Raw genomic sequence first — 27,923 nt, 5'->3', positions numbered from 1 at the left:
AAGTTGCCGTCTCGATGGCTTTGTGCTTGTTCTGAGCGAGATAACGACGACATTGTTCCCGTTCTAGCCCCCCCCCCCCTTTTTTCTTTAAACGTCCACTTCGACGAGCTCCTCCATTTGGTAAGCTTCCATTCCGTGCTTTGTTCGAGGTGCAACATTGTCAAGGGGTGAACCGCAGCACTCAAGCCGTGTCTCGTGAGCAGGGGTGTGGCCAGAAATGGTGGGGTGGGTCAAACATTGCTAATAATTGTCGGGTACGTTTAACGTCCCGAAACCATGGACCATGTGATTATGAGAGACGCCGTAGTGTAGTGGAGGGATCCGGAAATTTCGACCACCTGGGGTTTTTTAAGTGCACCGATATCTAAGCACACAAGCCTCTGTCATTTTCGCTATCATCGAAAATGTGGCCGCCACGGCCGAGATTCGATCCCGCAACCTGCGGCGGGTCAGCAGCCGATTGATTTAGACCACCGAGGCGGGTATTCATTTTGCATATTCATGTGTCTGTGTGGTGGCTATGCCAGGGCATGTGAACTTGGAACAATCCTGACAATATTGCGCCTTACCCTTCATTCATGTAGAACAAAACTTGGCCCTCTTTTCATGCTGTAAAGTCAATCTCGTGCGGTAAAGTGAGATCGCTTTTTCAAGCATGAAAACGCTATACGACGCCTAGCATTCCGCTATGGCGTCAAGATTACGTCGTAGCACTTTCCAATAGTGAGACTGTTCGCGATTTCATATTAACCTTTTTCCAAGCAGGGTGCTTTGAGTATCGGAGGTTTACGGATGGAATCACACTTTATTTATTTATTTATTTATTTATTTATTTATTTATTTATTTATTTATTTATTTATTTGCAAAACACTGCTAGTCTAAAAAGGCTGTAATGCAGGAGTGGGGATACAAAGATGAAAGAATGCGTACATACTACGCGAAAAAAAAGAAACCATAGCGGCAAGCATGTTACACATTACGTACTTTTCAACAGCAGTAGCATCATAAGTTGCATTGATAATTACAGCAGTATATAACTACACTGTAGCTATTTAATTCTAAATACTAATAATCCATACACTGACTGAAAGAATATATGGATTTCATTAGATATAAGGTGACCGATACCTAAGTTATGTACCATGTCATACAAGACAGTGTCATACAAGTGAACATAGGCAAAAAAAAAATAAGTGAGCTCGTACATTTATACAATCGTTAAATGAGCCTTAGGTGTCAGAATGAAATCTGTGGATACCCGTATACTTGTCCAGAGCAGCAGAGCACCTGCTTCCTCACGTTAGCAATACAAGCTTCTGCTCACGCTTGACTTTATATTGCAAGGGCCTCGCATGTGGTTTGGCTATGTTAGGTGTCGTTATGGCGCTTGTCTTTGGGTATTTCGGCAGATGACGGAAGCTAAGTGCAGCCGGTTAGGTGCTACAGGCAAGTGTGATTCCGTCTGTACCTCATCATCTATGAATTTCCCTAATTTAAAGCAGAGCAGTTCTAACTGAACGCCTTGAACCGCGTATTTCACACGAACAGTCATCAAGTACGATCCAGAATTCGAGAAAACGTGTCCGAACTTCGCGGAAATTCAACCTTTTGGTAGACCCGGTGTTTTGTGAACCTCTGACATTGACTGTACAATGAATTATTTGTGGTAGATACTACACAATTGTGTGACGGCTTGTTATGAGGCTTCTCGCTAAAGCACTTATTTTTTTTTCGTGAAGAATTGCTGTTTATGATGGCATCGAAACTCACCTTTGCCCGAAACAAATGGAAACGTTACTTTTTACTGCAAAAAAGAAATAACATCGTTCTTCGCATATTTTTTTGTCTTAAAATAAGGTCTTTGAGTGCTTCGTATTAATTTTTATTACCTTGGGTTCATGTACTGCCAGTACCTTATAATTGCCGCAACCAAGTATCGAAACCGCGATCTCGTGCATCACGCCACGACAGTGCATCATTCATTCGATTAACAAAATTGATACTTCCTTTTAATGTAATAATTTTGTGAAGTGTAAAGCGAGGAATATGTCTCAATAGAAAGAAAATCGTTAAATTTGTGTCAACTCCTTCGATGGGTCTATATGAACATTTTTTTTCCACGTGTCAGATTCAGCGTATTCATTCACTATACCTCTTCCCTTGTTTTTTGTGCTCCGCCGCAGCCTTAGTGCGCTGAGATTAAATAAAAAAATTGGAGGATGAATTCCGGAACACCTCAAATCGTCTATTCTCGCACAACCATTGCGCGCTTTGTTTGTAATGCTCAAGTCTTCGTTCTCAAAAAGTGCTCGAAAAAGTGGCTCGTTGTTGCCTGAGAACTTTCTCGTGATGATTTCTAACACTTCGCTCGGTTACAGCCCCGGTGAAGAACCACTGACACCGAGATAATGCGCGGCTCTGGCTTCGCTGGCGTGATCCTCCTGGTTAGCGTCGCGCACGCATTGACGCCCCCCATAGTGCGAACAAGAAGCGGGGATGTCAAGGGACTCCGGCTCAACGTGTACGGCGAAAAAGTGAACGCTTTCCTCGGAATACCTTATGCGTCGCCACCGCTGGGTGACCTGCGCTTTCGAAAGCCGTCGCCAAAGGCCTCTTGGTCCGTTCCGCGATGGACAAGGTCTTTCGGTAAGCGCTGCATGCAAGAGATCGTTCTGGATGCAACTGCTGAGCACTACGCCGAAGGTCCTGGTATGAGCGAGGACTGCCTCTACCTTAATGTGTGGTCACCCGTTAATGACAATAGCACCAAGCCCGTAATGGTGTGGATCCACGGCGGCAACTTCAAGGCTGGCTCATCGGACAACCCCGCATTCGACGGCTCTGTGCTCGCCGCGACGCAGAACATGGTCGTCGTGTCGTTCAACTACAGACTCGGCTTCTTCGGCTTCCTCAACGCGGTCCACGGCAACGCGTCCGGAAATGCGGGTCTGTTCGATCAAGTGTTCGCATTGTCCTGGGTTAAGACGAACATAGCTGCGTTCAACGGAAACGCATCGCTAGTGACTCTCTTTGGCGAAGGGTCCGGAATAGCAGCCATTCGACTTCTGATGCTATCTCCTTGGTCACGAGGACTCTTCCAAAGAGTGATAATGCAAGGGGGAACTGCGCACGCCGCCAAAGCGGCGGAGAGTACGGGCAGGAGTTTGTTGAAGGCCGATGCTTTGGCCGTCGAGGTGGGCTGCTCTAAGACGGGCCACTCGATCGTCTCGCACCCGGACGACGTCATCGAATGCATCAAGAGTCGTCCGGCGCACGAGGTCTTGCTCGCGCAGATCGAACTCCGACACCACGGAATTGAGGCCCCCATGCCCACGCACGGAACCGAGTTCTTGCCGCATAACCCAGATCTTATTCATGACCTGAGGGGATTCACGAGCGCCCAGGTCCTCATGGGCCACAACCGAGCAGAAGGCAAAAGGTTGGTTTCCCAGGTCTTCGAAGGCCGCTTCGAGGCGCTCAAGCAACAGAACAATATGACCAATGAAGACGCGCAGGTAGCACTACACGTTCTGTTGAGCGCGCAAGGATACAGGCGACCCGTCGCAACCGATGTAGCCGACCACTACCTCAAGCGAGCGACCAGCGTTGGCGACGACGCCAGGACACTGGTAGAACTGGTGGAAGGCGGTGCCGCCGACGTTGCCGCCGGCTGTCCCTCGTTCACGTTCGCCCGCAAACTGTCCAACGCCGGTCTGACCGTGCACTACTACGTTCTTGACTACGTCGACGAAGACGTGGACAGTTACTTCCGCACGGACTCTGACCACGCACCTGAGACGACGCTTGTGTTCGGACTGCCCATGAGGTTCCCCGGCAAGTTCGAAGAGTCAGACCGGACCTTTAGCCTGAACATCATGAACGCCTGGGCCACGTTCGCCAAGCGAGGGTGAGTAAATTCGGAAGGGTGCATTCATGCTCAAATTGTTTCACCACGAAGGTTCAATGCTGCGTTGACACATTTCTGACGTTGCACTTAATTTGGAAGCAGTGGTTTGCACCGCTGCTTGGAGGCCTCAGCTATTCAGCTCTATTGAATTTCATAGCTTACGTAATCTCAGAGTCATAGCTAAAACGATGTGTACGAGCGTTACGTACAAATCAGGAAATGTCTGCTATATGTAAATACAGAATATACTTGAGAAGTTGTGCATCATACATTCTTGCTGCTAAGCCGGTTACGCAATTCACATTTCTGTTACCCGACGGGTTTTTGATTCGCAAGTTTTGTAAATTCTGTTGTGGTAAAGTATTTTGTATTACACCCCAGCAAAATGAATACCACCACCGAAGGTGAGGTATTCAGAAGAGGTTTGTCAAAACAGGAGATGAAGAAACATGTAACATGGCACTCCTCTAATCGTGCGTCGTGCGCGTAGCTTTGTAAAAACTAAATGTTTTTTTTTTATTTTCTGAGTTACACGTATCATTCAGGAGTAAACTGTGCGCTTGTCTTCGTCTCTGGGGTTTGTTGTCTGAAATTTTTGCGCTGAGAAGTTTAATAATGAATTACCAACTAGCACAATACCACACTTTACGTCAATTAAAAACCAGGAGCATTAATTGTCTTTTTTTCTCCACTGTGTTTCGACCTTGCGTCCCATAGTTTACTTAGAGAAACGCAGTGTTTTAACTTCGCAGTTCAATCATACGCTGAACACTTTCGAAACAAAATTTAAGTGAAATAATGCATGTCACCTTCGAATACGTGGACGAGCTTTCTTAGAATGCTCGGTGAGTTATCCACCTTATGCATGATTGTTTTTATGCGCGAAGAATATATTTTATTATAATATTTTGAAAGCAATAACGGCTGAAACTGCAGGCTAAATTGCATAATTGACGCCGAGCACCACAATTAAATGCACTGAAATCTGCGCGTTAGAAAGGCCATCAAAATGTTCACGAGGCTGATTTTAGCAACTTTAAAGGGGCACTAAGGAGCAAAACGGTTTGTTGCGTGTTAGTAAAGTACAATTTCACAATCCAGAAAACACCACTCTTGTATACTTCGACATGGAGCTTAGTAAACGAGGAAACGCGCCAAAAGAAAATGCGGGTGGTGACGCCACCTTGTGGTTCCCGTACCACACACCATGGTGACATGAGAGAATTTGAAGGTGTTTGCTTTGTCGTACGTAGCTTCTAATCGACAAAGATGAAGTACATTGTATAATCTGTGGGTGCCACATACTCAGCATACGAAGTTTCAGAAAATCTTATTCAGCCAATGCCGCGAAAGTACCGAAAATTCATTTTCAAATTCCTTACGCCACGCATGAATATTTCGGCGTGAAATTAAAAAAAAAGAAACCTTAACCTGAACTTCCTTCGCTATAAATGAACATATGATAGTGAAACACATGCCATTAGAGTTCTCAGAGTGCAGTTCGTTAATCTGAACCTAGTCATGGTTCCTCTTTAGTGTCTTTTTAAGCATAGGCGTAAAATCGTAACATACTGAGGAGCTATTTTAGTCATGTGTAAGAAAATGAATCAGACATTAAAAAATTAAGTACATGCACTGTTCAATATTTTCACAGTGGCTGATTGGACATATGAACAGTAGCTTTGTGACTATTGGTGTCTGCAGCTCTAAAAGTGACACTAATCTTCTTTAATAATGAGAATGTACAACGACGTGGAATAATATCATTTTAAACTGGGTCGGGATGGGAGAGGTGCAGTCCGCGCCTGTAGACGAGTTGTGTTTTTCTGTTACCAATATTGCGGAAATGCGAAACAATTGAACCAAAGAGAGTAGTATTTATGTCTGAAAAATTATAATGCTAAAGCACCACTTGCGAGGCATATACGGGCACAAAACGCACGGATAGATAGGCAGGTGTTTCAGACAACAGTTTCTTCAAAATTGTGCATCAAACCTTCCGAAGTTTTCGCAGTTGTTTGTGACGGAACTATCAAGAGAGATGCTATAGCCTTACATCTTACCTTTTTAACACGACAGCGTTAAAGAGCTCGTTTCGCAGAAATTCGGGCGTCGGCGTCGGTGTCGGCGTCGATGGTTGTGAGTGAAAAATCATCTTTGCGTGACCGATAAATCGAGAAAGTTGCAAATAAAATAAACACAAAATTTCGGGTCTGTCTGGGGTTCAAATCTGAGTTGTTTGCCTGGCAGGCGAGTGTTCTACCACATAGCCACACTTTTACTTGTGAATACAATGAAAACAACTTCCTCTGCTTGGAAATGCAGTGACAGTAACTTTCATACTTTGCCAAACACGCGCGTCCTGTATACATGCTTCCCAATACGACATGACATATTGCCGTAACATTGCGTGGTCATGCGTACATTGCCATCGGGCGTCAGAGCATGAAACTACGACTTCATAGTTTTGAGCCAGTCACCCACTACAAATTGTACACACGTACACACGCTACTGCGCCCTTAAGACCACGTAGTGGGCGCATAGCAAGTTTTAAAACATGTCATACATTAAGCGCTTGAAGTACACTCTAGGAACAGAAAATTGCTATCGCGTTTAACTCTTGAAGGTGAAGCTTAAGGGTGCCCCAATTTTTCTTCTCCCTTACTTTTCATCTTTCTTGAATGCGCTGGAGATAGGCGCGACATCCTAAATCGTGCAAACGATATACTCATGCTTACTGGTTTCAACGTCAACTTTTTGATACCGAACTTGCATGGTCAAAACAAGCACAAGTACGTTTGTCTTCAATTGCGCCCAACTTGACGACTTAGTATAAACACTTTTCAGTCCCACCGTTATATGGTAAACATAACGGCTTTCCTGACCTCGTTGTCTCAGCTCCGCTCAGGGGCCTATTTTGTGTTCGTATGGATTCGCGCCTTTTGCGTCCGCCACCGTCTGCTGCACACTTCCGTGTGGTTTCACCATATAGGAACAACGACATCATCCTAGAACACCTTACCGAAGATCACCTTGTGTTCACGTATGAGGCCAACACAAACGACACCTTTATAGTTCCTCAAGAGTATCTCGAGCTGATGGCGGATGGTTGCATCGATGAAGTATAGCCCTTTTATACCTTAGACGCAATGATGCGCCCAGTAAGTGAACTGAACAACAAACTTCGAAAGTCCATTGCCATCGGCAAAGGGACAACGCTCCGAGGCCGAGATAGCGTTTGCCAGACTGAACGGGTACAGATCCGAACGCCATTGTGTCGCCTTATTCCGCCATGACTTGTCATGACTTGTCATGACCTTTCAATATGTTATATTACATTTACCTCTTTTCACCCTTAATTATATGTATAGATAACCTTGTTAACTAAATCAAGTGGTAGCGTGTGTCACGTACATTACATTACTGTTCTTTGATGCTTAAGTTCTTACTTTTTGCTGTTTAGATTTTGTAACAATAATTTCATTAAATAATCAATTATACTTAAAAATTGACAACCAAGCCACGAGGGAATGCATAGGTATTTCTAAAAAAAACTCTTCTTCCTGAAAAATTTGTCTTTGTGCGGGGATGGAACCCAGGACCAACACCTTTCCGTGGCGTAATTTATATCGATTGCAACTTACCATGTTGAGAACTGGGCAAGGATATCGATCTCTATGTTTATAGAACTATGCAAAAAAAAATAATTTGCAAAACTTCTCTTTAGTCTCCGAACTTCACAGAGGGTCCGATATGCCCTTATGAATATTGGTGCGTCTGTATATCACGTACAAACTTCAAATATTCTAGTAAAGTGACCCCCATTTCCTCCTCGCCCCTCAACCACTGCCACTTTGCCAAGTTCATACTTTGTGGGCACTTAGACTTGAGACATTTTATTGTTTCAGTTCTCTTGTCCACGTTACCCAGCTCTGGTAAACCATCGAGAGATGCGGTGTACCGGGCTCGGGACACTGTTTGGCTACGCTGAACGCCGATGGTTCTGCTTGCGTTTCGCGAAAATCGTTTTGTATAGCTGTTTTCTGAATGTGTGCAAGAGCTACAGCGTTATTTTGACGCGTTTTTATTTAATAAAGAGAAAGGTGCCATCAAGCATCATTTAATATATGGAGGGCTGTATGATGTTGCCATTCTGAAGGATTATCAATTTAATGTGCGTTTCTTGTGCTGTAAGTTATTTCCGTTTTGTTTCAGAATGCCTCCCACATTCGAAGGCATCTTGTGGCCCCGCTTTAGTGAAGCTCGGCCAATGTACTTGGACATCAACGAGACCTCGGTGCATTTAAGGGAAGCGGACACTTCGCCTTGTGGCCTTCTAAAGAAATAGACTGGTGCAGAACTCATCAGTTGCCCAGCATATAGGTACAATTCATGAAAGTTACTGTCGTTTTCTCATTTTCAGTGCTATATAAGAGTGTTGTCAAGCTAGGTTGCACTTAGCATAAATAAACGACTCAGTCAACTCAATTACTGTGTATGTTCCTGATGTACCGTGACGCACCGACATCATGGAGAGTGCCCTTTGAAATCACCATGATACTTTTTCTATGCTTAAAGTAAGAACTCTACAATGGTTTTTCGTCAGTGCAGTTCAAACCAACTTCTAATGCTTTGGCGTGCACATGCTGCCTAGATTAAGAGATATTTTCACCGATCTGCAGTTTTGAGCGCCGTGTGGGAAAATGCGACATAAAGACATTCGGAGCTAAGTCTTCGTGCATGTTACCTCGACAACTGTAACAGGAGTATTGAAAGCAAGAGCTGCTTGCATCTGCGAGGTCTAGTGCTTCTCTTCTGTTTGAAACATTGTATCCAGTTTGATGTCCTTTGTCGCTGTGTAACCGCTTGCGCAAGTATGTAGGTATGTCACACAATTGGTCCCTCTACTAGCCAGTTAGGCTATGGGACCAAACAAGTGTTTGCGAAGTTTTTTGTTACATGGATGTGAAAATTACAATAAAAAAGTAGACAACCCTCTCCACGATTGCATATTGGGTAAATATATGAAAGGAAGAAAGGAGAAGAAATATGCTGGAGGCAAGCTATCGGCTTAAATTAAGCAGCTGGCTCGATGCAGTTACAGTGCAGTTCCCATTCGCAAAACATATACGGCAATGTATATATCATTCACTCGAAGCAGCTTTAACGTTATGATGACGCGCGGGTATGCTTATCCTTCTTTTGATTTTTTTCTACGTTTTCGTAACTCCCACTAATAAGCAGCAGACGTTTCCGTCTAAAGTCACCAGTGAATTTCGCTGCCGGATTACAGTCTCAATAGGTACAATTTAACTAATCATTCTCACAATAGGTATCTTGGACACGGACAGTTCTTAGCGGTAATCATATTCAAAAGGACGCGAAGAAGGCGCCAGTGTTCACGACGTAGTCCGGCTCGACGAAAGGGATCAATCAGTGCATGTGCCTCCTCTCAGAGCACACTGGGCAGGTTCGGCTGTCATGGCCGCATGTGCAGAGCGATGACCCACGGCACTGTTCTTCAGCATTCCTGGAACGCGGTTGGCTCTTGCTTCGCGACTTGACCGGAGAGCTTGAGCTCGGAGTTGTCGAGTTTGTCGAAGTTGAATTGCTAGCATTCTTCTTTATGTCACTTGGGTTCACTATTCCGAGGACAAAGTTAGTCATGATGGGTCTTTGACCGCAGGCTGCGTCAGGATTGTGAAAACGGTCCGCATTGTTCAAAGGAACCATCGTCTTGCTGCTACAACACACAATCAAGGTGGCATTAGCATTGGAAAGAGCTCCGACAATGTCGTCCAACCTATGCAGCTGCAGCTGCTGCTGCTGCGACTGGTGTGTCTGCTGAGGAGGAGATGGAGGTGGTAGTGCTGGCCTGTACGCCGCCATTTGGCCAGCCACGCGAACGAGGGCATTTTGCGAAGGATATCCACCGACTTCCGTGGCCTTGCAATCCTTGCAAGTTGTTATCTTGTGAAGGTTGTAGCATGCTATGCAGACCAGGTACGTCTTACGCTGCCCACACGTGTCGCAATGTATCTGCACCTGCACAAAACCGGACTTGCACTGCTTCTTGAGCGTCGAGAAGCTGTTTGTAGTAGCGACATTGCTGCTGCTGCTGCTAGAACTGCTGGAACTGTTTTTTTCTTTCTTTTTATGGCTAACCTTGATAGCGGTGCTACTGGCACTGTTTTTATTTTTGTCCTTCTTCTGACTAGTCTTGGTGGTGGTACTGCTGGTAGTGGTTTTATTTCCGCTGTTCTTCTGGCTAGTCTTGGTGCTGGTGCGGCTGGTACTGCTTTTATTTCCCTTCTTTTTGCTTGTGCTGGTACTTCTTTTCCTTCTCTTCTTGCGACTGCTGCTGCTTATCTTAGTTGTCTTGGTGCTGCAGTTAGTGAGGGACGTGGTAGAGGACGTGTTGGTAGTGGTGGTGCTTGATGACATTCTCTCGCCCTGGTCGTGTCCGCACATGCACTGAAAGACTATTGAGTCCACCTTTTGTGGGGGACGAAACATCCGCGTCGGGCCTCTCACGTTCTGCGATACCAATGGCGGTGACGATTCCATAAGTGGCAGCATCTCGTAGCTGGAAACCTGCACGATGGCGGGTCTTCCACCGTAACTGTAAAGCTGCTGCTGCTTCTGCTGCTGCTGCTGCTGCTGAATTGGCATATAGCGTTCCGCTGGTGCCGCTTTTTGGTTTCGCAGTGGGTACGTCAGCTTGGGCCGCTGAGGTTGTGTGTATGGCCATTCATAAGGTGTCTGATAAATGGGCTGGGCCCCGCACGGCTGCATGTTGTCGTATGCACTGTTCTCTGCCGAAACGCCCTGGTTTTCGATAAGTTCGCCCGGAGGACTCATCTGTATGCCTTCGGGAAGTCTGGTGCCATTGTTGTACATGTAGAGACGCTTGGCGACCGTCTCAGTGTTGACGATCTGCATGCCAGGCTGGATACCAGGTAGATGTCCCTGTTTTTCTCGTAGGGCTTCCGCTCCGGTTCTCTTGATCAGCTCCACCTCGTACATCGGGCAGCAGCAGGGCCCGCTGTTGCGAGGATGGTGTTTGCGATGGGACTTTCGGCGATTTCGTCTCTCCGTGGTCGTAGTGCTCGTACTGCTCGTACTGCTTGAACTGCTCGAGATGATTTTGCTCTGTGACTTTACAATCCGTGGACCCGTCTCATCACTCTTGACACTATCCTTGTCGCTCCTCCTCGTGTCGCGAGACGATGAGTTTCCGGGCTCCGGGCCGGGCTTGTCGGATCTGCGAATGACGTCGTCAATGAAGGAGGTTTTCTTCCGAGAGCCGCAGCCAAGCTCTCCTGGCTCGATGATAGCACTGTAATTTCGTGTCCTCATCGCAGTAATGCTCGAAAATACCCTGGATAAATGTATGCGAAACGCAGCAAAACAAGCAACTGCGGTACGGTTAAAAAAATTCTTTTTTTTTTCAAGCTAACTGCCATTGACCGGCGTATCTTTTATCACCGTGCGTTGGATTTCACGGGCCGTGTCTCTGCATATGAACATATCTGAGAACTCAAAGCTTTGTTGAAAAACACTTCGATGTGACTGCCAGCAAAGCTATAATCATCTGGCCTTGTATAGTAGCGACGGCGAACAGTGTGATAGTGTAATTGCTGCACATATATAAGATGCGCACATATTGAAAACTTGCCTATTATAAATTAACGAGAATAAAAAATGGTCATCCATTCAGTTGAAGCATGAATATACAAGTAAATACGCAGAAAGCTCCCAAAAAGCAAAGCTGCTTCTTCCTGCTCCCAGGTTTTCTGCTACCATTTTCCTTTTCATCAGACCTTCTTATTTCGCAAAAATATTCTCGGTTCAACTCTTAATAGGCTTTGTGGCGGTCATACCATTAGCTGCTATGCTTCGCAACGACGCGACATCCGGTATGTGGAAAGCTTTAACACTACATGCCAAGGAAACAAAAATGCCCTTTTTGCAATGCCTCAAAATTGTGTCAATATCAATCAGGTCTCTTCTTCGTCGGCGCAGTCAGAACAGACTTTTGGTCTGATGACGTGCACATGACCTCTATATTAGTGGTCTCTCTATCTAATCTGCAGCTATCAACGCTTTGTAAGAACGGGGCACACAAGCCCGTCTGGAGCCAAGTCTTCTGCACACACCTCAGCTTATGTGCGAGGCCTAGCGATATTATTCACCCTGAAAGTAGACAACTGTCCACATGATTGTATATTGCATACGCATACCAAAGAAAAGTGGTAAAATTGATATGCCGTTTCCTTCCGAAAGCTATCTATAGGCTTATGTCAGCGCTACCTGCTAAGTGAGTGCTCCACTCGCAAACGATATAAGGTAATATACTCTCTCAAAGCAGATTGAACACTACGCAGCTATGTCTGCGTTTCCTTGTTTCGTTTTGATATTTATTTTTCATAGCTTTGAAGAAGCAACACACGTTTCCGTCAGAAGTCACCACTTAATTTCACACATAGGTTAGATGCTTACAGACATTAAGCAATCGTTCCCATTATAGAAATCTTGAAGGTGGACAGTGCGCAGCAAGATGCGAAGGCGGCGCCAAGTGAGCACTACATAGTCCGGCTCTATATGCGTGGGATTAGCGCGTGCGTGTTTTGTCACGGGAATGCGTTCGGCTCTTGCGCCTTGACTTGACCGGAGTGCGTGAGCTCGAAGTTGTCGTGGTTGTCGAGGAGGAAGTGCTGGAACTCTCATTGACATCGCTTGCGTTCACAATTCCTAGCACGAAGTTGGTCGTCACGGGCCCATGACCATATGCTGCGCCAGGATCCCGATAAACGCCTGCATTATTCGCAGGAAGCATTGTCTTGCTGCTACAACACACTATCAAGGCAGCGTTCGCGTTGGAAAGAGCTCGAAGCATGTCGTCTTCACCGTACGGCTGCAGCTGCTGCTGCTGCAGCTGGTAGCTTTCCGGAGGTGGACATGGTAGTGCTGGTCTGCATGGTACGATTCGGCCAGCCATACGAACGGGGTCATTTTGCGAGGGATACCGAATGTACTCCGTGGTGGCCGTGCCCTTGCAATCCTTGCAAGTTGTTATCTTGTGACGGCTATAGCATACCCTGCAGACCAGGTACGTTTTACGCTGCTTGCACTTGTCACAACGTATCTGCACTTGTACAAAACCAGACTTGCACTCGTTCTTCTTGAGCGTCGATGACGTGCTTGTACTAGTGGTACTGCTGCTGCTGCTAGAACTGCTGGAACTACTTCTATTTTCTTTATTTTTCTGGCTAGTCTTGGTAGTTGTGCTACTGGTACTGCTTTTATTTCCGTTCTTCGTCTGGCTAGTCTTGGTAGATGTGCTACTGGTACCGCTTTTATTTCCGTTCTTCGTCTGGCTAGTCTTGGTGCTGGTGCTGCTGGTACTGGTTTTATTTCTGCTATTCTTCTGGTTAGTCTTGGTGCTGCTGGTACCACTTTTATTTCCCTTCTTTTTGCTTCCGCTCTTCGTAGTTGTAGTGCTGGTGCTGCTTCTCCTTCCCTTCTTACGGCTGCTGTTACTTGTCCTAGTTGTCTTGGTGCTGGTGCTAGTCGGGGACGTGGTAGACGACGTGTTTGTATTGGTAGTGGTGGTAGTGGTGGTTGATGACTTTCTCTCGCCACGGTCATGTCCGCACAAGCACTGAAAAACGAGTGAGTCCGCCTTTTGGAGGGGACGGATGGTCTGCATCTGGCCTCCCAAGTTTTGCGACATCAATGGCGGTGACACCTCCCTAAGTGGCAGCATCTCGTTGCTGGAAATCTGCATGATGGCGGCACTCCTACCGTTAGCGGAAATCTGCCGCTGCTGCAGTTGCATATAGCGTTCCGCCGGTGCCCCCATTTGATCTTGTGGCGGGTACATCAGCTGTGGCCGCTGAGGTTGTGAGTATGCCTGTCCATAAGGTGACTGATAGGTGGGCTGGGCGCCGTACTGCTGCATATTGTCGTACGCAGGGTTCTCGGCGGACACGCCCTGGTCTTCGACCAACTTTCCCCGAGGACTGATCCGCACGCCTTCGGGCAGGTCAATGTTCATGTTGTACGTGTAGAGGCGCTTGGTGACTGTCTCAGTGGTGACGACCTGCATACCGGGCTTGGAACCCGGCTGAAGTCTCTGTTTTCCTCCGGCTGTCTGGATCACCTCCACCTCGTACATTGGGCAGCAGCAGGGTCCGCTGTCGCGATGGCGATGCTTTCGTCGGGACTTGCGGCGTTTGTATTTCTCGCTGGTCGTAGTGCTGGTACTGCTCGAACTGCTCGCGCTGCCTTTGGTGTCGATCTCCGGAGCATTCGTAGACGATGGCCCATTACCGTCAGCCTGGGCACCATCCTTGTCGCTCTTCCTCGAATCGCGAGACGATGACTTTGCGACCCCTTGGCCGGGCTGGTCGGGTGTGCGAATAACGTCGCCGATGGAGCTTTTCTTCCGAGAGCTGCTGCTAGGCCCTCCCGCTTCGATCATGGCACTGTAACTTCGCGTCCTCATCGCTGTCAAGCTGGAGGCTGCCCTGGATTGAGGTATGCGAAATGCGCGAAACGAAAAATCTGCGGACCAGTTAAACAAGCTCTTTTTTGTTAATAACTAGCTGTCATTGACCGTTCCATTTTTCAGTTATTGTGTCCGCCATCTTACGAACTGTTTCTACGTTTCTACGAACACATTTGCAGACTCAAGGCTTTGTTGAATGACATATTCAGGTAACTTTCAGTAAGGCTCTATTCTGCTTGCCTTTTTGTACCGTTGGTGGTTAATGTTGTAGTGTACTTGCTGTGCCCATATAGCACTAAAATGCACGAATTTTTAGTCTAACTGATGGTAAATCAATAAAAAAATCTGCAATTCATTAGTTTGCGGTAGGAAGGTACAATTTAATACTGCAGGGAAATTACATGACTTTCTCAAAGAGAAAGGCTGCTTCATCCTTCTTCAGAATATATGTCAGCTTAGAATATTTTATTTCCGACAAATCTGCATGTATTTTCATGTACCTTAACTTGTAGTGCAAGTGGGTATGAACACTATATCTTTAACGGCAGTGTCCCATTTCGAGTCCAACGCTCAGTGGGACATTACGTTTTGGAACTCGAAGCCTTTGATTATATGCTTCGCAACTACGTGCATCATTGGGGCTCACATTTTTTTGCAGGAAATTCTGTCACCAATTGAAAGCAATGTATTTTACTACTAATGTCATCATCATCATCATCATCATCAGCCTGACTACGTCCACTGCAGGACAAAGGCCTCTCCCATGTTCCGCCAGTTAACCCGGTCCTGTGCTTGCTGCTGCCAATTTATACCCGCAAACTTCTTAATCTCATCTGCCCACCTAACCTTCTGTCTCCCCCTAACCCGCTTCCCTTCTCTGGGAATCCAGTCAGTTACCCTTAATGACCAGCGGTTATCCTGTCTACGCGCTACATGCCCTGCCCATGTCCATTTCTTCTTCTTGATTTCAGCTATGATATCCTTAACCCCCGTTTGTTCCCTAATCCACTCTGCTCTCTTCTTGTCTCTTAAGGTTACACCTACCATTTTCTTTCCATTGCTCGCTGCGTCGTCCTCAATTTAAGCTGAACCCTCTTTGTAAGTCTCCAGGTTTCTGCTCCGTAGCTAAGAACCGGCAAGATACAGCTGTTATATACCTTCCTCTTGAGGGATAGTGGCAAACTACCTGTCATAATTTGAGAGTGCTTGCCAAATGTGCTCCACCCCATTCTTATTCTTCTAGTTACTTCAGTCTCGTGGTTCGGCTCTGCGGTTATTACCTGCCCTAAGTAGACATAGTCTTTTACAACTTCAAGTGCACTATTACCTATCTCGAAGCGCTGCTCCTTGCCGAGGTTGTTGTACATTACTTTCGTTTTCTGCAGATTAATTTTAAGACCCACCTTTCTGCTCTCCTTGTCTAGCTCCGTAATCATGAGTTGCAATTCGTCCGCCGAGCTACTCAGCAATGCAATGTCATCGGCGAAGCGCAGGTTACTAAGGTATTCTCCATTGACTCTTATCCCTAACTGTTCCCATTCTAGGCTTCTGAAAACCTCTTGTAAGCACGCGGTAAATAGCATTGGGGAAATTGTGTCCCCCTGCCTTACACCCTTCTTGATTGGTATTCTGTTGCTTTCTTTATGAAGCACTATGGTAGCAGTTGATCCCCTGTAGATTTCTTCCAGAATGTTTATATATACTTCATCTACGCCCTGATTCCGCAGTGTTTGCATGACGGCTGATATTTCTACTGAATCAAACGCTTTCTCGTAATCTATGAAGGCTATGTGTAGGGGTTGGTTATACTCTGAGCATTTCTCTATTACCTGATTGATAGTATGAATGTGGTCAATTGTTGAGTAGCCTGTTCGAAATCCTGCTTGTTCCTTTGGTTGATTGAATTCTAATGTTTTCTTTACTCTTTTAGCAATTATCTTTGTAAATAGCTTGTATACTACGGAGAGCAAGCTGATCGGCCTGTAATTCTTCAAGTCCTTGTCATCTCCTTTCTTATGTATTAAGATGATGTTAGCGTTCTTCCAAGACTCTGGTACTCTTCCCGTCAGGAGACACCTCGTAAACAGGGTGGCTAGTTTTTCTAACACAATCTGTCCTCCATCTTTCAGCAGATCTGATGTTACCTGATCCTCACCAGCAGCTTTGCCTGTTTGCATGCTCTCCAAAGCTTTCCTGACTTCTTCTATCATTACTGGTGGGGTGTAATCTGGGTTACTGCTAGTTCTTATAGTATTAAGGCCGTGGTTGTCACGGCTACTGTACAGATCTCTGTAAAACTCCTCTGCTATTTTAACTATCCTATCCATATTGGTAGTTATTTTGCCTTCTTTGTCCCTTAGTGCATACATCCGACTTTTGCCTATCCCAAGTTTCCTCTTCAATGCTTTGACACTTCCTCCGTTTTTCAGAGCGTGTTCAATTCTCTCCATGTTATACCTTCTTACATCGCATACCTTACGTCTATTAATCAACTTCGAAAGCTCTGCCAGTTCTATTTTGTCTGTTCTACTTGACACTTTCATGATTTGACGCTTCTTAATTAGGTTCTTCGTTTCCTGGGAAAGCTTGCCAGTGTCTTGTCTAACTACCCTGCCTCCAACTTCCACTGCACACTCCGTAATGATACTCGTTAGATTATCATTCATTGTATCTACACTAAGGTTCGTTTCCTCACTAAGAGCCGAGTATCTGTTCTGCAGCGACACTCTGAATTCCTGTACTTTCCCTCTCAGTGCTAGCTGATTGATTGGCTTCTTGCGTATCAGTTTCTGTCGTTCCTTCTTCAAGTCTAGGCGAATTCGAGACCGTACTATTCTATGGTCACTGCATCGTACCTTGCCAATCACTTCCACATCCTGCACGATTCCAGGTTGTGCACTCATTATAAAGTCTATTTCGTTCTTATTTTTGCCATTAGGGCTCCTCCATGTCCACTTGCGGTTTTCTCGTTTTCGGTAGAAGGTATTCAAAATCCGTAAATTATTGCGTTCTGCGAATTCTACTAGTAGCTCTCCTCTGGCGTTTCTAGTACCGATGCCATAATCTCCTACTGCCTGGTCTCCAGCCTGCTTCTTCCCTACCTTTGCATTAAAGTCGCCCATCACTATAGTATACTGTGTTTTTACCTTACTCATTGCCGATTCCACGTCTTCATAGAAGCTTTCAACTGAAGCGTCATCATGGCTGGATGTAGGCGCGTAAGCCTGTACTACCTTCATCTTGTATCTTTTATTCAGTTTAATTACGATACCTACCACCCTTTCATTAATGCTATAGTATTCCTCTATGTTGCCAGCTATGTTTCTGTGAATTAGGAACCCCACTCCCAGTTCTCTTCTGTCTGCCAAGCCCCTGTAGCAAAGGACGTGCCCATTCTGTAGCACCGTATAGGCCTCATCTGTCCTCCTAACCTCACTGAGCCCTATTATATCCCATTTAACACCCTCTAGCTCCTCGAATAGTACAGCTAGACTTCCCTCACTAGATAAGGTTCTAGCATTAAACGTTGCCAAGTTCAGGTTCCAATGGCGGCCTGTCCGGATCCAGAGATTCTTAGCACCCTCTGCTGCGTTGCAGATCTGACCGCCGCCATGGTCAGTTGCTTCGCAGCTGCTGGGGACTGAGGGCCGTGAGTTATTTGACGTAAGCATGTGGGAGGTAGTGGCCAGATACTGCACCAGGGTGGCCAATCCTTCTCTGGTGAGGGAGTGCGTTCTCGGCGGTGTTTGCCGGTGAGGCCGCACCCCAGGCCTCTTAATGCAGTTCCATCAACACGCGGATTTTTTTTTTTTTTTTAATCCGGTTGGGAACTGCGCGGTACCGGGATTTGAACCACGGACCTCTTGCATGCGAGGCGGATGCTCTAACCACTACGCCATCGCCGCAACTACTAATGTATACGTTGATTATTACAATTACAAATAGAAGTCGATCTGCAGATACCACAGGTCGTTCTGTTATCACTGGTTAACTTCAGCGCCGCAAGATGGCGCAGCAAGCAGGCAGGACTCATTGTTAAAGAGTACCATGATCGTAACTGGTGGTATGGTCCTTCTTACATGAGCGTCGGAAAAATGTGTATAAATAATTGCGCACAAGAAATTTAGGTGTTTTTTTAATGTCTCAAAACCACCATTCGATCATGAGAGACGCGGTATAGTGGAGGGCTCTACATATTATGACAATCTAGTGTTCTTTAACGTGCACTTACATCGCACAGTACACGGGCATTTGCCATTTCGCCTCCATTGAAGAAATGTAGGTACCAGTGCTGGTTACCCTATTTAGTTATACGAGGACCGTTTAGTGCCAAAACTGTAATGCTAACGAGTTATGTTTTCCTTCTACTTGAAACACTTGCGACATCATTCACTCGGAATCCACTCACGGGAGAAATACTTACTCGGTTTGACCTTCCAATTCCTGAAAACCAGCAGAACACATTAATTAATCGGTGTCTGACACCATCATATGCATCTCAAATCGTGTAACTATAGTGTAGAGTGCAAAAAATTACCAGAAAGCGTCCCCAATGGGAAAACCTGCGTAGCCATGTAGTTTGCTATTCAGAAGTTTATGGTGCAAAATTCGGGCATGAGGATCTTTGACCTATGTACATGTGTGAATTGTGGTTCGTACACAAATCTGCCGGACTGTAAAGCTCTATCTTTACACCGGTGTATTACAGGTGTATAACAAAACAGTTCCGAACTACCAGGTAATCACGTGCAATGCTGGCTTTTTTTTATTCGGTGGTGGTGGTGGGGGGGGGGCACAGAGTTATACTCGTGGGCGCCGCCATATTTGGTCACGTGACGGGCATTCACCATTGAGCGCCTGCTGGTCCACGCTTGATTGCTATTTTAATGAAAAATGCTTTCAGCGTTTCGCGAGCCATTTTATCTCTGCTTCTGCCTGGTATTTTCGCACAGGAAAATCGCGTTTCACAATGCGGGCATGCTCGTTCGCAGTGACATTTCATTGTTTAAAACTGCTAATGCACGTTGCGGCCACCACGGTGGGCTGTGGTTGGCGAGGTTACATAGATGCTTGTTTAAAGCTGCAAATGCAGTGTAACTAAAGGCGACGAATTAACAGGTTATTTGGTTTTAGCGTTGATATATGTATATTTTTTACACAGCTGCCTATTTGTAAGAGTACTGCGGCTATGAGCTCTTCAACTGTGATCGATGCAACATAGTTTCGAAATACACACGGGTGCGTTCGCGAAGAAATCCTTGTTTACGATGTTCATTTGACCGCTCATATTCTTTTCTTCTTGTTTTCTGACTATTTACAACGCAGGGTCAAACGTGCTCACGTGAACGAAAAAAAAAATAGTGGACGAGGAATCGTTCGAAGGTCTTGCTCTACGAACCACATGCGCAAAAGGAAATCGTGGTACTTGCTCATTATTTTTTTCTTTGACTTCGTTGCTACGGAGAGTCACGTTGCTTGAGTAAGTCATGACTACAGTGCTTGGCAATGCTTCGTAGAAGGTCTATACCTGGTTCTAGTAACGTTGCTCTATACCTCGTGACCGATAATAATTGCCGCTGGTGTGCGAATGCACCTTCCGGTGCACCATCGATAAACATAATAAAAAGACGCGGCGAACTTGTTGTTATTACCGGCCGCGGGCGCGAGAACTCCGGTGCCAACTCGCCCTCGGAAGGCGGCGCGCGCATCTGGTTGGCGGCCGCCTGGCCCTGCATTCGTTGCTGCTGCTGCGGCGGCCTGGGCCGTTCCTTTTTCATTTCCGCCGTGCCGTCATCGCAGTCACACAACCACGCCATACCGGTCCTGGAGCAGACTCAAGGGGCCCCGGAAAAGACCGCTGCGATTGAGACGAGAGAATCACGGATAGAACATTGGTAATAATTGTTTTACGCCCCAAAACCATGACATACTTATGATAAACGCCGTAGGCGGGTGGTCTTCAACCAAACCTTATGTATGCTTTATGCGTGTGTCCGCATGTGTGCGTGATACAAAATCAAAATTGAAAATTTTCGGGGGAGAGGGGGGTGTTATCCCCCCTTCTCTGAAAGTAGTCCGGTGGTATTGTAGCGGCCGTTTAGTATACATAGTTATGGTTTGCTTGGGCCACAACCACTGGACTACCGCTGCAAGCTGAAAACGGTAAACAAAAAAAAAAGAGAAAGAATTTCAGATAGTCTACCAAAAAGTCAAGTTTGGCCAGCTTTGTATTTGTCTACTTATTCATTTAACTTACTTTCATCATCACCTTCAGTGTCAGCTAATTTTAGGGCACTGCCGGACGAAGGCCTTATTTTTCAGTGATCTCCCATTTGTGCCATCATTTGCGAGCAGATTTCATTTTATCCCTGCCAGATTATTCATTTTAGCACTCCATCTAGCCCGCTGTAACACACAGCTGCTGGTTATTTTTCTGTTGTTTGGAAGCAAAGAAATGCTTGGTACATAAAATTGGAAAGAAGCTGATAAACGCAATATTTGTGTAATCAGTTAGATTTTAGATGAAGCAATAGTAATTCTAGTCTTCACTTTTTTTTCTGTAATGTGTGCAAGCCTACCCAAAAACAAATGCTAGTGGACTGCCAGTCAATATGAGCAGTAGACCCGCAGTCTTTCTGTTACCCTTTTACAGGAAGGCCCCCACACCATGTGCGGCACCGAGTACGCATTCCTTTAGCGGGGCAGCTTTTAAAGTAAAAAACCGATACCTGCTGCGAACTTTTGTATTTGGAGGGAACAAGTCATCGGACCTACCCGACGTTAAAAAAAAAAAGAAAATCAATGACTGGTACAAGAGAATCTGACGAGATTCAATGTCTTCTTAGCATTCCACTCGAGCTTAATTTCGTGCCATAAATTGTTACCTTCACTTCTATAAATTCGCCTAAGGTTGGAAAGTTAAATTTAAAAACACCAGTGTCCATAGATTCTTTCCGCGGAGACTAGGAGTACGTCCTTTTTAGGCGATGGCACGGGAGTCTAAGCGGTGACGCACAATGGTCTCATTGCCTTGGCAGTGCATTCTTGTATGTCATGCATGTTTACCACAACCCAGAGGAAATTATGTGGCTGGATCCTGATGAGCCTTCGTGTAAAATGTGCGCAAGTTCATTAACAGCAGAGAGTCTATCAATGTCGCCTTGGATAGGCTGTCGTAGTATACAATTTGCATTAAAAAACAACAACAGTGATGGATTAGGAAGTCAAAAGCATTCAGCCCGTGGTGGTATGTGTAGCATCGCGTATAGACATGTCAGCCACTGACATTCGCGAGGTGACTCAATCGTATACGCAATAAGATATATGCGTAGTGTGCTGGCACCACTTTGATAGAACTGTGTGTGTATTGAAGAAGAATGGCGATTTGGGCTAGTTAGTTTGGTGTGTGTATAACTGCTCTTGAGAATATATGTCGGATATTCTGCCTCTTGTAAATAATGTTTATTTTAGTGCAATTTGTTAACCAAAAAACCGCTTGACCGAGACATCTACGTCCGGGCTACCGCCAGCCTTCAGCCCTTACGCGTGATCAGCCGAGAACAGCAGCACGCAACACTCTCACATCAAGCAACCACGGCCTTAATGCATTCAAGAGTGAAACAGCGTTAAAAGGGTCGATTGTCAAAGCGAGGCGCAGTTCGTGTGACATAAGAAGACGCGTGAATAGCCTCGCTCACCTTGACTTCAGAGCAGGACCGTTGCTGGAGATGTGCCCGAAGTTCGTCAATTTTTTCGCGGCCTTTTGCGGGCTGCAACGGGCCTCTTAGTCGGAAATTTTGGGTGCCCCGTCGGGCCAGTTGCCGCGAATCGGTCGGTAGGTGGAACGGCCGACTGAGCCCAGCGACAGAGCGGCCCCGAACTTTGATTTCCTCTTCCTCTTGACGCTTCACTAAGCGAGCGGTTGCACCAATATGCATAGTTATTACCCACTACTTGTAAAGTAAGTGCTGTAGAATAATGCACAAGAGTTTTTTTTTTATGCGTTCTATCAGCGACAGAAAAAAATGCATGAACTCACAGATACGACACAAATGCTTGTGGTGGAAGGACGAGCCTGTCAATGGATCCTTTATTCCTTTCCTATGGTATCTCGATTTGGTTTGATTTATTGTTTTTTCTTTTACACACATGTGCAACATAGTGGTAAATGAAGGTGGGTGAGGGGAAAAAAAGCTGCACAAACGCGGCTTCAGGGAGACCTCACCGACTTAGTGTCATATGGCTGCATATGGTAAGACACTTAATGCACTTTGTACAATAGACTAATACAGTGACCCTAAGGTATGGCAGTTATACAATGAATATATAAAAAGATCCTCATTATCATCGATTGCCGGGGGTGTTATTCTGAACATTGTCTAATTCTGCCATTGATCGAAGCTGATTGGCCAAGTGAGCTGCTACGACCTCTCTGATTGGCTTAAAATGCCACCATTACCAAGTTCAACAATATGGCGGAATTAGTGTCCAGAATAGCACCCCAGATCCGCCTTATTTTGTGTATTGTGATAATGATAATGATAACTTTCCTGACAGCACTCATGCGTCCACAAAGGGGCTAGTTGGTTGGTTGTTCCTCAGCAACATGGCAAAGGGTGATAGCCAAAGAACCGGGCGGCAACACTTGTAGGCGGTGGCGTATCCAGGGGCGGCACACTGGACACGTACCCTTGCTGAAGTTTCTTCCTGACACGGGATACGGAGCACAAAACACACTCGCCTATCCGGCTCCCATTTTGGACCAAGGATGTGCCACCACAGGAATGAAGTTTTTGCCTACGCCACTGGCTGAAGGTAAAAACCTGTGAAGCTAAAGGACACCGGAAATAAGATGGTTGAAGATAAAAGACAGAATAAAGAAAATGTTAAACGAGCGAGGGGTCAGAATGTCTGATGGAATTTATGGCAGAGATAATCACCTACATGTTGGTAAAAAAAACTGTATGAAGTTATGTAAAGAATTGATTTGAAAGGAATTTGTAACAAAGAATAGCACGAAATCAAAGTGAACGAACTTGCTAATGTTTGTTTCACCTATGTTATCGAACGCAGCTGAGTACACGTCCCATTGACCTTATGTAGTGACGCTAAATGGTAAAATTACTTCAACATTTATTGTCAATCCTATCTTCAAAAGTAAAGCTACAACGTATGCATTTCTCACATTAGATTGTCGGTGACAGAACAACAAAAAAAGTTTTGTGTTTTGATTTCATTGAAACAAAGGTCTTTAGACCAGCCCTACGAAGGCTAAAATTCAATTGCAGAATTCGACAACGTAATCTGGTGTGACAAGCTTTTTCAGTCATGTGTTAGACGTGTGAAGCCTTTGAAATTATTCAGTGGTAACTAGCCTACTTCAATGCATCACAGGCCTTTTAAACTCTAGAGCTGTCACGTAAGGCTTATCTGGTGAAATATAAAAAGGGTTCCACTTATAAATATTGCTAGTGAGTGCGCCATTCCGATGTAATTTGTATTCGCCTCATACCTAGTTATTACAGCGAAAGTTTTTATGAGATCACAACTCGGGTCTTGCGCAGTTGTCCGCCGCCGCCGCCGGTGTCCATAACCACATCGAGAGAAAAAAAAAACTAGCACCAAAGGCACAGTGGGGCTTCACATCCGGGTCTGCAGGGTACCAGGCCAGTATTCTACCACTGAGCTACGCCGGTGATTGTGACTTGTTGGCAAACCTAGCACCAAAGACACAGTTGGGCTTGAACCCGGGTTCGCTGGGTGCCAGCCTAGTATAATACCACTGAGCTACGCTGGCGCTTGTGACTTGTTGGCAAACTTGCCTTAGCCGGGCTTGATGTCAGGAAAGTAATCGCGTTAATACGACTTATAAAGCGTTTTAAAACAGCGAAAGAACAACCAGTCGTCGCACAATGCCAATAGCATAACGAGTGGGTCGTTCAATGCTCCAACCCATTACAAAAGCTTGTTCTTGTTTCCTTATTAACTTGTGCACATGGTGCATACCCACTTCAGCCATAATGCCTCATCGTCGTCAACCACTGCATGAACAATTGGCAAGAAATTCCTTGCAAGTGTTTAGCGGATACCGTGCTTCTCGAAAGAATGACCAAAAATAGCCTAGCGAATGCCGGCCTACTACCCAAAAGTTTATTATTATGTCCTAGTGGGTATCAAGTAAGTGTACTTGCATTAGTTACCCAATGAGTCCTTTGAAAATGCTCTGAAAGGCCGCTCTTCTAGCTTTCGCTGTGACTGTGCTGCGCTTTCCACGCAGGCCTGGCGTGTTTTTTTTTGTTTTTTTGTCAAGCAAAGTTGACAACAAAGTTATTTGTAATTTTGCCGATATTGCTATATGAAGTAGACTAAATAACGTTAAAGCAATTGCTGTAGAAAGTGCTGAACATTTAATTAAAGAAGATCTGCAATGGATATAACAAAAAAAAACATAGCAATGAAAAAAACAGTGGTGTAAATCAATGGAGGTCAGGGGCAGGGTTTCGGTTGAATAGATTCAAAAAGGAGCCATAACTCAAGCTAAAAGTAGCTGTAAGGAAAGGACTTAAAGACGCCGAGGAGCATCAAACCAGAACTGAAGAAGACGAGCGGAGAGCAGGTGGCACGAAGGCGACAACAAGAAATGAAGAAGAGAAGAAGGCACGTGCGATTACGAGGCAACTGTGCGCCAATCAGCTGATGACCAGTGGTGGCCCATAGAGGTGGCGTGCCACGATTGGGCCACGGGCGACCATCACGTGGCAGTGGGCTTTGTGGCTGGGGACGAGCCGAAGCAGCGGCAGACGGGAGACAGCGGGCTGAAGCGTCGGACGCAGGTGACCCAGGTTCCGGCCAGGGAACGCGGCCGTCCACGCTGCTGCCGTCCAACTACCAGCTGGGGCGGCATTGCCGGCACGAGTACTGCATCTCGGGGCGCGGCCTGGCCTGCTGTTCTCTTCCTTGCCGAGGGCATCGCGGATCTCGGCGAGGCGTCTCCACGGTCAGCCGTTCGACACAGCGATGAACGTGGCCTGGCTAATGGTCACGGATGCGTCGAGCATCGCGTCTCGGCGCACGATCTTCGCTGGACGGGCTGGCCATGCCCCGCATGGAGCATCGCGTCTCCGATGCGGGTTGACTGCTCCGTGGCCGCACCCATGCCATCAAGCGCCGGTGTCACCAGAGCGTCGCACTTCGGCAAGGGACGAGCGAGATGTTCTGCCGGGCGAGACGTGGGAGTGTGCACAGAGGATCACGGAGCCGGGCGAGGATTCAGGGTGGCCGAGGATTCAGATGCCAGGGGAGTTGCTGGCTGAATCTAGGATCGCCGAGCGGTGCCGAGCGACGCGCCAGACTCGGACGTGGGCCACGGGCTCATGAGCTGCAGGGTGCACCCGAGGGTACCTGGCGGTGCCCTGGCCAAGAAGGAACGTGCGGAAAAGAGAGCTCGAGGGTGGAGGCCACGAAGGCAGACGAAGCAGTGCGCCGCTTGAGAGGACGAGTTCCTGGGAGCGTTCCTGAGCCGGACGTGGGACCCGTACGTGTCGGCTAGGTCGAGCTCCGGTGTGTTCCTTCGGGGTCGAGTCCGCCGGCCGGTGCAAGGTGCAAGGACGCGGCCTGCTGAACGGCTCCTGCCTGGGTGCAGTGGCCGGGAGCAGGTTCGTGGCGAGGCCTACCGGGCGTGGTCCTCGTGAGCCGGGGCCTGACCCTGAACCTCAGGAGTTGCGACCCTGACTGCTGGGTTGGCCGCGACGTCCGACTCAACGGCGCTGCACACGGTAGCGTATCCGTGCGTCGTCAGCCGTTCCACCCATGCCATGAAATAAAAAGTTCATGTTAATGATTTCTCGTCCGCTATCAACAAACATAGTGACGAACGTCTCCTTAACCATCACAATAAATGGCGAGCCTGCCAGGATCAAGCTCTCGCGTTACCTCTGAGAGCCTCACGTTGTTTGTGTGTGGCGGACGAGAATGGACGACAAGAGAAAGCTAGCTGAGCTAGGGAAGGAGATGGAACTGAGTGGAGAGGCTTTGCTGGCATGGGTGAGCACTGAGAAAAAAAGAATGAGGAACCAGAGAGCGAAAGATCGAGAGGAGGCACGTCTAGCAGCACAGGTGGAACATGAGCGTGAAATAGCTCGCATGGAGGCTGAAAGGCTCCTCCTCGAAGAGCGACGTCTGTTCATTGTTGTGTGAGAAAAGTTGTTTTCCCCCTAAACAACTTTCTTGAGCAGGGGGATATTGTACGGAAAGGACTTAAAGACGCCGAGGAGCATCAAACCAGAACTGAAGAAGACGAGCGGAGAGCAGGTGGCACGAAGGCGACAACAAGAAATGAAGAAGAGAAGAAGGCACGTGCGATTACGAGGCAACTGTGCGCCAATCAGCTGATGACCAGTGGTGGCCCATAGAGGTGGCGTGCCACGATTGGGCCACGGGCGACCATCACGTGGCAGTGGGCTTTGTGGCTGGGGACGAGCCGAAGCAGCGGCAGACGGGAGACAGCGGGCTGAAGCGTCGGACGCAGGTGACCCAGGTTCCGGCCAGGGAACGCGGCCGTCCACGCTGCTGCCGTCCAACTACCAGCTGGGGCGGCATTGCCGGCACGAGTACTGCATCTCGGGGCGCGGCCTGGCCTGCTGTTCTCTTCCTTGCCGAGGGCATCGCGGATCTCGGCGAGGCGTCTCCACGGTCAGCCGTTCGACACAGCGATGAACGTGGCCTGGCTAATGGTCACGGATGCGTCGAGCATCGCGTCTCGGCGCACGATCTTCGCTGGACGGGCTGGCCATGCCCCGCATGGAGCATCGCGTCTCCGATGCGGGTTGACTGCTCCGTGGCCGCACCCATGCCATCAAGCGCCGGTGTCACCAGAGCGTCGCACTTCGGCAAGGGACGAGCGAGATGTTCTGCCGGGCGAGACGTGGGAGTGTGCACAGAGGATCACGGAGCCGGGCGAGGATTCAGGGTGGCCGAGGATTCAGATGCCAGGGGAGTTGCTGGCTGAATCTAGGATCGCCGAGCGGTGCCGAGCGACGCGCCAGACTCGGACGTGGGCCACGGGCTCATGAGCTGCAGGGTGCACCCGAGGGTACCTGGCGGTGCCCTGGCCAAGAAGGAACGTGCGGAAAAGAGAGCTCGAGGGTGGAGGCCACGAAGGCAGACGAAGCAGTGCGCCGCTTGAGAGGACGAGTTCCTGGGAGCGTTCCTGAGCCGGACGTGGGACCCGTACGTGTCGGCTAGGTCGAGCTCCGGTGTGTTCCTTCGGGGTCGAGTCCGCCGGCCGGTGCAAGGTGCAAGGACGCGGCCTGCTGAACGGCTCCTGCCTGGGTGCAGTGGCCGGGAGCAGGTTCGTGGCGAGGCCTACCGGGCGTGGTCCTCGTGAGCCGGGGCCTGACCCTGAACCTCAGGAGTTGCGACCCTGACTGCTGGGTTGGCCGCGACGTCCGACTCAACGGCGCTGCACACGGTAGCGTATCCGTGCGTCGTCAGCCGTTCCACC

The 27,923-nt window shown here is 47.3% G+C and overlaps 2 protein-coding genes across 5 annotated transcripts; one reads left to right on the top strand and one right to left on the bottom strand.

Moving 5' to 3' along the window:
* The first annotated feature begins 70 nt into the window (after positions 1-70).
* Positions 71-8,907, top strand: LOC119172087 (cholinesterase). 3 transcript variants are annotated; one of them, XM_037423069.2, is made up of 3 exons: positions 71-120; positions 2,380-3,908; positions 8,125-8,907. In XM_037423069.2, the coding sequence occupies exons 2-3, from the start codon at positions 2,410-2,412 to the stop codon at positions 8,255-8,257; spliced, it is 1,632 nt and encodes a 543-aa protein (XP_037278966.2). In that variant the 5' UTR covers positions 71-120; positions 2,380-2,409; the 3' UTR covers positions 8,258-8,907. The 3 variants fall into 3 exon arrangements, with proteins under 3 accessions (XP_037278966.2, XP_075749020.1, XP_075749018.1); XM_075892905.1 differs by lacking the exon at positions 71-120 and adding an exon at positions 152-225; XM_075892903.1 differs by lacking the exon at positions 71-120 and adding an exon at positions 273-478.
* A 50-nt stretch (positions 8,908-8,957) lies between these two features.
* Positions 8,958-22,336, bottom strand: LOC142814299 (uncharacterized). Of its 2 annotated transcripts, none has more exons than XM_075892902.1 (4): positions 22,120-22,336; positions 20,074-20,279; positions 18,846-18,865; positions 8,958-11,173 (listed from the first exon to the last, which is right to left on the bottom strand). In XM_075892902.1, the coding sequence occupies exons 2-4, from the start codon at positions 20,236-20,238 to the stop codon at positions 9,343-9,345; spliced, it is 2,016 nt and encodes a 671-aa protein (XP_075749017.1). In that variant the 5' UTR covers positions 20,239-20,279; positions 22,120-22,336; the 3' UTR covers positions 8,958-9,342. The 2 variants fall into 2 exon arrangements, with proteins under 2 accessions (XP_075749017.1, XP_075749016.1); XM_075892901.1 differs by lacking the exon at positions 8,958-11,173 and adding an exon at positions 12,307-14,441.
* Between the last annotated feature and the right edge of the window lie 5,587 nt (positions 22,337-27,923).

This window comes from Rhipicephalus microplus, chromosome 4 (genome assembly GCF_043290135.1).
Source record: "Rhipicephalus microplus isolate Deutch F79 chromosome 4, USDA_Rmic, whole genome shotgun sequence".
Taxonomy (NCBI): domain Eukaryota; kingdom Metazoa; phylum Arthropoda; class Arachnida; order Ixodida; family Ixodidae; genus Rhipicephalus; species Rhipicephalus microplus.
Note: the sequence above shows the minus strand (reverse complement) of the source record. Positions and strands in the feature narration are given on the sequence as shown.

Excerpts from the sequence above, each read along its gene's own strand:
- LOC119172087 (XM_037423069.2), top strand. The coding sequence starts at position 2,410 with ATGCGCGGCTCTGGCTTCGCTGGCGTGATCCTCCTGGTTAGCGTCGCG. Across the intron at positions 3,909-8,124 it reads GCCACGTTCGCCAAGCGAGG|AATGCCTCCCACATTCGAAG; the intron begins GTGAGTAAATTC and ends GTTTTGTTTCAG.
- LOC142814299 (XM_075892901.1), bottom strand. The coding sequence starts at position 20,238 with ATGGCGTGGTTGTGTGACTGCGATGACGGCACGGCGGAAATGAAAAAG. Across the intron at positions 18,866-20,073 it reads AGTTCTCGCGCCCGCGGCCG|GAATTGGAAGGTCAAACCGA; the intron begins GTAATAACAACA and ends GCTGGTTTTCAG. Across the intron at positions 14,442-18,845 it reads GAATTGGAAGGTCAAACCGA|GGCAGCCTCCAGCTTGACAG; the intron begins GTAAGTATTTCT and ends ACCTCAATCCAG.